The sequence below is a fragment of the Mya arenaria genome, chromosome 2 (genome assembly GCF_026914265.1).
Source record: "Mya arenaria isolate MELC-2E11 chromosome 2, ASM2691426v1".
NCBI classification, from domain to species: Eukaryota; Metazoa; Mollusca; class Bivalvia; order Myida; family Myidae; genus Mya; species Mya arenaria.
The window spans coordinates 30,466,012-30,476,812 of NC_069123.1; the positions used below are offsets into that span (position 1 = coordinate 30,466,012).

At 36.8% G+C, this 10,801-nt stretch overlaps 1 protein-coding gene across 2 annotated transcripts; it reads right to left on the reverse strand.

Annotated features, from left to right (window-relative positions):
• Positions 1-2,503: 2,503 nt before the first annotated feature.
• On the reverse strand, positions 2,504-8,467 carry LOC128217420 (methylated-DNA--protein-cysteine methyltransferase-like). Of its 2 annotated transcripts, none has more exons than XM_052924575.1 (4): positions 8,422-8,467; positions 6,775-6,954; positions 6,071-6,225; positions 2,504-4,277 (listed from the first exon to the last, which is right to left on the reverse strand). In XM_052924575.1, exons 2-4 carry the CDS (start codon positions 6,921-6,923, stop codon positions 4,015-4,017), a joined length of 567 nt encoding a protein of 188 aa, XP_052780535.1. In that variant the 5' UTR covers positions 6,924-6,954; positions 8,422-8,467; the 3' UTR covers positions 2,504-4,014. The 2 variants fall into 2 exon arrangements, with proteins under 2 accessions (XP_052780535.1, XP_052780527.1); XM_052924567.1 differs by lacking the exon at positions 8,422-8,467 and adding an exon at positions 7,108-7,254.
• Between the last annotated feature and the right edge of the window lie 2,334 nt (positions 8,468-10,801).

The following is a 10,801-nucleotide window of genomic DNA, read 5'->3' on the forward strand; positions in this document are numbered from 1 at the left end:
AACACTTCTCATATCATGAATATCCAGAAATTTGCATTGTTAACATTAAGCTCTAAAAGTAATGCAATTTCTAGACGATTACATTTTTATTTTTGTTCATAACGTTTAGTCAGTCTTACTATGATCACTAGCGGCGAACCCGGGGTCTCCGCCCCCCACCCCACCCACCACTAAAATGTCGTCCAAGTTTACTTTGTCTTTCAATATAGGAGTAAAAAGTAATAAAATACGCCCAAAATGAACCATTTCGGATTAGAAATTGTTAAAATTGTCGCTGCCAAGACTTTAAACCAAATAAATTTCGGTTTTAAGGGAGGGGCGCAAGTCAAAAGGTTACTCCCCTGAGTTACGCCCCCTCTAACGTCGAATCCTGGATCATATTCACCGAGTTTACGTTTACTCGTTAAAAAAACTCGGAGAGGGATAAACAACACATATCGCTTTTTGCTCCATTTTCAACTCATTCGCACAACAACGGAAGATGCGCTGTGGCAGTTTGACCTACTTTTTATGTTTTTAAACCTACGGCAATGAAATTTAGACCATGTGTACAGTTTGCAAACGAGTATCAATGTTGACCTCGGATGACCTTGACTTTGACCTTTGGTCTACTTTCTTAATTTTGAAGATACAGCAGTGATCTGACCATGAATACAGTTTTGAAAACAAATATTATTTCTTTCCTCGGATGACCTTGACTTGGCACATATTTAAATAGTTCATGCAACTAATCTGCTTACAGCTTTATCTGTCCTCAGATGTTGAACGCGCAACGTTTTCAGCTAACCCAAACACAAAACGTGAACTGTTTTTAGCCTATTACATACATGCTCTGGATTGAAAATGACCAAAAGAGCCATGCCAGTAGAGCATAGGCCGTCCTGGGCATCTTTTTTTTTATTTCACAGGCCAAAATTATTTCTGCAACATTACCTCTACTAAGTATTTATATTAGTTAATATTACTGCACCCAGATTGTAATGCTTCCCAAAGTGAGACCATATAGTCGCCTCTTTGTCCATCTGTCCGTCCTTCTGTCACACGCTTGTACGGAGATAAACTTCGAAACTACCGATGGGATTGAAATAAAACTTGGTATACACATAATTATAGATGAGAATGAGAGGAAGTGCAGTGCACCATAATCCTATCATGCATGAGTATTAAGCTATCTCCCCTTAACCATTGTTTCTATAATTGATGCTTGTCCGGGCCATATCTTGGACAATACTCAAGAGATGTAAAAATAAAACTTTGTCTACAGATATATGGCAATAAGATGAAGTGCAGTGCACAAAAACCCAAGAATCATAATCCTGCACATATATGGTTGCTTGTCCAGGCCATATCTTGGAATGTACTTGACGAATTCAAATGAAACCTGGGTATAGAAATAGTTGGCAATTACATGAAGTGTAGTGCCAAAGAATAATTATTCTAACCTGCATATTTACTTAGTTATCACCCTTTAACGTGATATTTTTCACAACGGGCCCCAATATCATGAAAATACTCAAGTCAAATCACAATCTCAACTCTATTAACTACATAACATCTAAAGTTATTTAAGATCCTATGTTTTGACACTTTTTGAAATCACATTCTATCGTAGACTATGATGATGAAAAATGTTGGTCAATATTAAAAGAAAAAATATTCTACAGCAAAAATGAGTACAACGCATTGCTTTTTAACCATTACCCAAGTACAAATGTATATTTGCCCTAGACTAAGTTATCTTTGAAATATTGACCAGGGTTTTCATCAGCACATTCAATGGGAAAATACGTTTTTCTTAAGTGTAAAAGCATACAAGATTTAGAATAATACTATGCTTTTATGGGGTAAAATGAGTTGAATTTGAGATTGAGATTTGATTTAAGTTATTTCTTGATATTGGGGCCAGGTGCTTGTTCAGGCATGCATGGGCCGTATTCAATAAGCAACTTAGATTGATCTTAAATTTAAGATTAGAAACTAAGTGTTTTGATTGGCCTATATATTAAGCTGACCAATAGGCTGAATGGAATCACTGAGCCATGTCTAAGGATAAGGATAAGATCAATATTGAATACCAGTCATGGCATACCTACGAATGTTCTCAATGGATTCAAATGAAACTTGGTATATAGAGAAGCTGTCAATGACATAATAAAATGTTTAAATATCCATGTTCAGGCTATCATGCAACGGTCCTCTTCTACTGATCTTTGTGAATTTCAATTGTTGCTTTTTTATTTCATAGCCTCAAATCTTCTTCTCAAACCTGCCCATATCTTTCCAATCCATGTTATGATTTTTTCCAACATGTGTATAATAATGCTACAACCATTCATCAGTCCTTCTACCAGCAAATTGTATTACAATTTCTGCCTTTGCATAGAAAATGGGCTTATTGGGAGTATCCATCGCTTCCAGTGATACTCTTGTTTTAATAGCCACTGTTGCTTTAAAAGCCCGCATTAGTTTTGTAGAACATGATCAAATAACGAAGATGTTTTATATTTAAAGATTTTTTTATTATTTTTGCGAAACATTGCATCAAGTACTACCCACATGTCAAGATTATAGCGAAAGTAGACTTTTGTTAGTTTAACAAGTTTATATCTTTTCCATTCACTAACAAACATGTTTCATACTTTTTACACAAACAAAAGACAAAACAATAACAAACACTGGCAAATAAACGTATAATTTTAGTGTTACCTGGTTACAGCTTTACAATGAAATATTTCAACACAATTTCCAGATTGTTTTCTAAACATTGTGTCTAAACTTAAAGGGACTAGACACCAGATGGTCCAAAAATCAGCAAAAACAGTATTTCCTCAAAACAAGTTTAGATTTGTCAAAACGAGATAGTATGAGATTGATAAAACATCACTCTACATTATTAAAAGAATGTTTTGTCTCTGTCTCAGCTGAGTTTACCCCTTTAAAAATAGCGCATAATGGTTTCCCAGTTTATAATGTGTATATTTAGCATAATTATGAAAGTCACATGATTAGTACAGATATATATACAGAAGCAATTTTAAAATTACTGGTATTGATGTGGTCGAGAAACGCAGTCGATGTCCAATTGGTAAAATACGCTAAAACTTCTAAAGATCCATGTGTCTCAAGAGGTGTGATACATCAGTAAGAAAGATTTAATGTGTTGTACAAAACTGTATCAATTTTATGAAAATTCTTGACAGCATTCTTTTTTTCTTGCAATTGTATCATCTGGTGTCTAGTCCCTTTAACAGAGAGACAGAATTCAACATTTTAAGACATCATACAACCTTTAAACTTGTAATATAAGACATTATTTTCAGAGTATTATGTATAAAAGTACACCAATATCTTTAATATATTGAACTGCTTTTCTGTAGACAAACACTACATGACAAAAAAAAATGATAAAACAAGATTGTCAACAATTAACATATAAACATATATATGGTTTATATGTCTGTGTGTGAACTCAATAATGTGGAAACACTTTTTAACACAGCCATGGAACATTGTCTTCACAGTAAATCACGCGAACAAACATGTTTATTATGATAGGGCACTAGGTGCATGTATAAGAGATATGAGCACATTCAGCTGGTACATGTAATTTTTTGTATACTGTTACACATATAAAATTAAAAAAATTACATGTTTTTAATCAGGCAAAAACTATGCCAAAAAAAATCTATCTTAATTTCTCATACTTATTTGGTTCCAGTTTTAATTGCATTAAGCAAATAATCAACTATTTTTTTTCTTAAAGGAAATAAGATGCCAAAATATTAGCACTTCTTCTTTATTCCGTCATATACTTGTAACTGTATACCCATAACTGAACAAAATAACATAAAAAATATGACATAAAAATATAAGTGCTCTTAATATGCCTTGAAAATCCTGTTACAAAATTAACACACTGCCCTGTAAATGACACCGTTACTTATCAGCATGTGGCATTCTTTCCCATTCATTATCACTCAATTTCACCATATTTCGTAATTTGTTTCACACGTTTCACCTCAAGGCTCCTTCATGTTTAAGTAACCATTCCTTCACCCTATTTCGGGTCCCATGGTGATAGTTCCCCAGCTGGCCTCCCTGTTGAATAACCCGATGACAGGGTATAATCAGACCCACTGGATTGTTCCGCATGGCTTGCCCCACTGCCCGACAGGCCTTGGAGTTCCCACACAATTTGGCGAGGGCCCCGTACGAAATTGTATGGCCGAAAGGTACCTTTTCCAGCAGTGTAAACCATACATTGTAGGTGAATGTTCCTGAAAGACAAATAATGAATATTAATTTTTTCTATTAGCTTAATTCAAACTTATATATTTTACAACAATTGTGAAACAAGTTATTACAACATATTATCAATCAATCGCGTTGGAACGATTTTGTGCGAGAGTGTGGTCTTATGTTGTGGGGGAAACTGAAGAACACGTTGGAAACCCACTTGTCCGGTTTGGTGACCACAAACCAAACTCACATGCACCCAGAATTGTACCCAGGTTGCCTAGGTGAGAAGCAAGTGCACTTACCAATGCATAATCCCAAATGAGCATACTATGAACAATATTGTGGTGAATGCTTGGTTTTGTATCTGGCATTTACCCCTTGAATGATCATGGATTATTCTTACCCTAACCATTGTCCTCACATACTAAGAAAAATAGTACCATATAATAGATAGAACAAAAGAACATTATAACTTTAACAACATTTACTGCAATATTTAAAGATGGTCACAGAATTTTTCATTTAAAAAAACAATTTTATAGTGTAATCTTTTACAGAATTCTTTCCATCAATATCTCTTCTTCTATTCCTGTTTTGAGAGCATTTTCAACACTTTACCAAATCAAATTTTAACTAATTTGACATACAGTGACGACACACATTTAATTAGATCAAGTTTATGTTTGGAACGAATTCAAGCTGAAAAGTACTATAACAAGAGCCGTCGTAAGACAGCGCGCTCGACTACGCCGCTTTGACTTAGAATACAATAACGATGTAATAATACCAAGTTTGGTCTCTTTATGTCAAACCTAACTAAAATTATTCAATACATAAGGTGACTTTGATGCTGCCCTCCCACCAGCCCGCCCAAACAATGACGCAAGTCATTCAAATTACTTGATTTCCCATTATGAAAATGTGGGCCATAATTTGTATTTAGGCTTAAAACGGAGTTATGTTTCTTGTTGTAAGATGGTCGTAAATAATTTTGAATTTTATTAAGTGCATTTAATGAACAGTATAGAAGTTTTTTTATTAAAATCCCAACTTGCCCTTAACTTTTACTTGCCTTAAACTTTAACCTTAGTCAATCAGGGGCCATAACTTGTATTAAGGATATGGAGTTATGTAACCTTGTTGGGTGATGGTCCTGAACAATTGTGTGAAGTATTAAGTCAATTGAATGAAGGGTATAGAAGTTATTAAACAATATCCCAACCTGCCCTAAAACTTTAACCTAAGTTCCATAGTCAATCAGGGGCCATAATTTGTATAAAAGATAATATGGAGTTATCTAACCTCATTATGTGATGGCTCTGAACATCTGTGTGAAGTATTAAGTCAATTGAATGAATGGTATTGAAGTTTTAAGTGAAAACCTCAACTTGCCCTAAAACTTTAACCTGCCCTTAAACTTTAACCTAAGTCAATCAGGGGTCATAACTTGTATTTAGGATAATATGGAGTTATGTAACCTCATTGTGTGATGGTCCTGAACAACTGTGTGAAGTCTTAAGTCAATTGAACAAAGGATATAGAAGTTATTAATAAATATTCCAACTTGCCCTAAAACTTTAACCTAAGTTCCATTGTCAATCAGGGGCCATAATCTGTGTAAAGAATAATATGGAGTTATCTAACCTCATTATGTGATGGCCCTGAACAACTGCGTGAAGTATTAATTCAATTGAATGTAGGGTATTGGACTTATAAGTGAAAATCCCAACTTGCCCTAAAACTTTAACCGGACGCCGACGCTGACGCTGGGGCGAGTAGTATAGCCCACCTTTTCTTCGAATAGTCGAGCTTAAAATAAGACTTATCTCACCTTGCTTCCCAATATGGTGGCAAATGGCTGGGGTAACAAACTCTCTCTTGTCTTTAGTGCTGAAATATGCCTCCAACCAGTTGACACAGTCTGTAGCTGGCTTGTATGTGTAACCATTGTCCTCATATTGTTGGGACTTCAAGCATACCTTGATTCTGAAACATAACAGTGCAAAGTTGTCAATTTAAACTGCATAAACAAATATTTTTTAATTGAAAATAAAACTTAAGCATGTAACAATGTACTTTTATAATTTACAGACTGTTTATGTTGTCTCTTAAGACACTGGGGGGGGGGGGGGGGGGGGGCATGGTTATGTTACAATTGACTGATGCAAGTCTTGCATCAGTCAATTGTAACATAACCACGGCCCCCGCCAGGTCAGGGGAATACATGTAGCAGGGACTTTGACTTACGGTCCAGCCTATCCCCAAATCCCTGCCCAACAGGCACAAACTACTGGTAACAACACCCCCCCCCCCCAAAAAAAAATGCCCCCGCACCCCGGGGACATTCTAGGTAAGGCCCATTCCCAGCTATTTTCAGCGCGAAAACAAAACCACCGCATTCACCTGGCAGTGCAGGGCCACCTGGAAGGTAAAAACACGCTCTATTCCCAGTACAATAAATAAATCATAACATAAATAATTCGCTTACGCTGTATGGAAAAATGAAGATATTATGATGCAATACAAGTCAATTACCCGGGTTTAGGGGTGAAGTTGGCATCATTGACGCTGCCCACCATACCGAGATCATGAAGACCTTTAGGGCAGCAAACCACCTCATAATCCCCCAATGGTGTCGCCACTATGTATGTGTTGGTGGGACCATATTGGCACTTGATTGACATCACTGCCTTGTGTTGATGGCTTTCTTTCTGTCTGCAATAGTGAAAACAAAAAGAAATGATGTGCATGTACATGTACAAATGTTCTGCCTGAGTGGGAGCAGTGAGCACCGCTAGAGGACTTAAATAAACTGAACATTTTGTTGTGGATATCAGACATATTTATATATCTGCATTAAAACTCAACCTTGGGGCATGGACACTGTCAAAATCCCTGGGGTCATAGTTAGTCTTAGGGCATCAAGAATGCTTAGGACTTTTCTTCCAGCCAAGTCCTATTCCTGCCTTAGAACTCCTATTCCAGTCAATTTTCTATTCCTGCTAAGTCCTGTTCCAGCCAAGTCCTATTCCTGTCTAGTCCTATTCCAGCCAAGTCCTATTCCAGCACAGTCCTATTCCTGCCAAGTCCTATTCAAGCCAAGTCCTACTCCAGCCAAGTCCTTCTCCTGCAAAGACCTATTCCAGCCAAGTCCTACTCCATCCAATCCTTTTCCTGCCAAGTCCTACTCCAGCCAAGTCCTATTCCTGTCAAGTCCTACTCCAGCCAAGTCCTTCTCCTGCCAAGACCTTTTCCAGCCAAGTCCTATTCATGCCAAGCCCTACTCCAGCCAATCCTTTTCCTGCCAAGTCCTATTCCGGTCAAGGCCTATTCCAGCCAAGTCCTATTCCAGCCAAGTCCATTTCCTGCAAAGCCGATGACTGTGAGAAACAATAGCATGGTGCTTTTACCAAAAGAGCCAACCAAGAGACTGGTTCATACCGACACACACTACTCACTTAGCCTGGCAAGGCTTGTTAAAAAATTAATGCACCAGTCAGTTGTAACCACGTCTCCCTCTAAGGCCGGGGGATAACAGGGAAATGGGCCGTGTTTTTATCTTCTAGGTGGCCCCGCAAAGCTGAGTTTTCGTGCCATAAATAACGGAATGTGCCTAGCTTAGAATGCCCCTAAGGTGCAGGGGCTATTTACAATTGACTATAGTCTAAAATAATAGACGTGTTATACGGGATTCTTCCAATCCCTAACTTCGCAGCTCTGAGGGAGTATAGTGTTTCCATTATAACATTGCATACATGAAGGATTTTCCATATCAAAAATAGTACAAAAAATCCGTCAACATACAATTATTTGGACTACAATTGACTGGTGCTTGATCTATAGTTCGTATAGATAGCCTATGTAGGTGTTTTAACAGATCGAGACTCTAACAATTAGCAAAACATCTTTAAAGTGCAAATCAAATGTTCGATTTTATCACTAAATTGCGGTTTAGTTTACAGTTTGCAATCTTGAAAGTATTCGAACGCTTTAAACTTTGAGTGTCGCTAAACTTGACTATTGGTACGAACCAGCCGTGTTCGAATTTGTCACTTTCATGATCACCTCGCGTGTATTATGCGTTCTTACTTGAGTTAGGTATAGAAAACACTTAGTAACTATCACAAACTTATTTCATGCACTTATTATTTAAGATATTCGTGTGGAAATGTAAAATGTTACCCTTGCAGAATGTAGTAAGTACAATTATCATCCCTCGCTTTATATCCCGCGCAAGACGAAGCAAATGACCAAATACACAATATAACAACTGCGCAAATCAGTTTTTCACCCCCCCCCCCCCCAAAAAAAAAGCATTTATTTAATTTATCAATGCTGTTAATACTCCTGTATTGCTTAAATATGTATCCGTTCTTTTTTATATTCTTTTTCTTATTCCTTTCCAAATATGTCAAGATGTCAGTCTTACTATTAATTCTTCTTTATATTTAATTACAATGTATTCACGTAACACAGGAGTCTGGCTCATTGTTTGTGTCTAAAATGTTGATAAATATAATTTTGGATACATATAATGACATAAACAACACATCTTAAGATATTTAATGCCTTTGATATACACTAGAAAAAACAATGTATGTAACTTAATCATAGAGTCCTTCTAGGTATTATCGATATATTTGCATAGTCGGAAATCTATGTGAGAACATATCTGCATGTCATGAATGCAAACGTCCGACTTCTTGAATGTTAATAGGCCAAAGATCAGTCTGCCGAAATTAAAACGTAGGCTGAAATAGAATTATCCATTAACATCTATATGCTTCTGAGGGAAGCAATGATGGTGAAACTGACATACCAACTTGTATCGGAGGCATCCCTTAGCCTTCATCGTCACCTTCGGTACGTGAACAAGGGCGCTAAAATTATGGACTCGTATATGCCACCCACGAGGTCACGTGCAAGGAATTCCTTAACAATATTGTAGCTATTTACAGCGGCAGATAGTGTGTTATAGTTGTGACAGTTGTGGCAGTGTTTAGTGTATAAACTGGACGCCATAATCAAAGTTGAGATTAAAATCAATATACTGGAACTTCATATTTATGCCCCAATTCGAAGAAGATGGGATATTGCTTTGCACATGTCGGTCGGTCGGTCCGACGGTAGGTTGGTCGGTCGACAGGTCGGTAGACCAAAGCTTGTCCGAGTGATAATTCGGCAATGCCTGGACCTATGGTCCTCAAACTTTGCTTTGAGGCTGGACGTGACAATAAAAATGACCACTATTGAATTTAAGGTCATCAGCTCAAAGGTCAATGTCACTGTGACCTTGAATGCAAAACGCTTGTCCGAGTGATAACTCTACAATGCCTCGACCTATGGTCCTCAAACTTGGCTTAGAGGTTGGACTTGACCAGTAGATGACCCCTATGGATGTTTATGTCGTCGGCTAAAATGTCAAGCTCACTGTGATATTGAATGCGAAGAGCTTGTCCGCTTGTCCGAGTGATAAGCCGCCTATGGTCCTCAAACTAGGCTTCAAACGTCATCAGGTCAAATCTTCAAGGTCACATGGACCTTGAATACGAAAAGTTTGTCCGTTTGATATCTTGGCAATGCTTGCACACATGGCCCTCAAACTTGATATGAAGGTTTTGGGTATGACTAGTCGATAACCCCTCATTGATGTTGAGTTCATCAGATCAAAGGTCAAGGTTACAGTAGCCTTGAATGCGAATAGCTTGTCCGAGTGATAACTAGACATTGCATTAAACTATTAACCTCAAACTTGACATGGATATAAGTTGTGCCCAGTTGATGACCTTTATTGATTTGGGGGTCACTTGGTCCAAAGGTCAAGGTCATAATGACATTGAACGCGAAAAACTTGGTACATCTTAGAAAATACTTAAATAGTGTAACCTTTCCTCAGTTTTTCAACTGAACTGGTTTTGTTTTATATATATATATTAACATTATTTGCGATGGAAATTGGTAGATGGCATTAACTTATTATTTATTTTCATTATATTTATGTGTAATTATTTTAAAGTACATAGCCTTATTTCTTCCGAAATTTTATTGATATTGAATATGTTTTTTACGTTACTTAAAAATCTTCTTACATCTAATGAAATAAAATTTGAACCAAAGAAACAGCAAATCAGATAAAGTTCAAAGGCAGTGACCCTTAACACTTAAAAGCAACAAATATGAAGAAAAAAATGAAAGACATCATTTGGCAAGAATAATTATATTTTTCAAATATAAAATAAAGCGTTAATATTTATAAAAGAGGCCAAAAGGTCTCAGGGACCGATTTGGTTGGGGTAGAATCAGTTAGGGTCGATATGTCTTGCTACCATCTTCTCCATACTGAAGGTCTTCTTTTGATATGATATTTAGCTGTGATATTTCATTTTTATTAGAATTGACAGTTTTGCACTTTGCAGACTAATTAAAAGGCGGTAGGTTTTAAAACCTCATCCCAGAAACTATTCTAAATTATTCTGTACGTTTGAGCTGTTTCGTGTGAACTAGATTTTTGACAACCCGGAAGTCCCACAATTCTTTACAAAATGGTCGCTAATTACAGGTA

Coding starts and splice junctions, on each gene's coding strand:
- LOC128217420 (XM_052924575.1), bottom strand. CDS start 6,923: ATGTCAATCAAGTGCCAATATGGTCCCACCAACACATACATAGTGGCG. Junction 6,226..6,774: donor AACTTCACCCCTAAACCCGG/GTAATTGACTTG, acceptor GTTATGTTTCAG/AATCAAGGTATGCTTGAAGT. Junction 4,278..6,070: donor CCACCATATTGGGAAGCAAG/GTGAGATAAGTC, acceptor TTTGTCTTTCAG/GAACATTCACCTACAATGTA.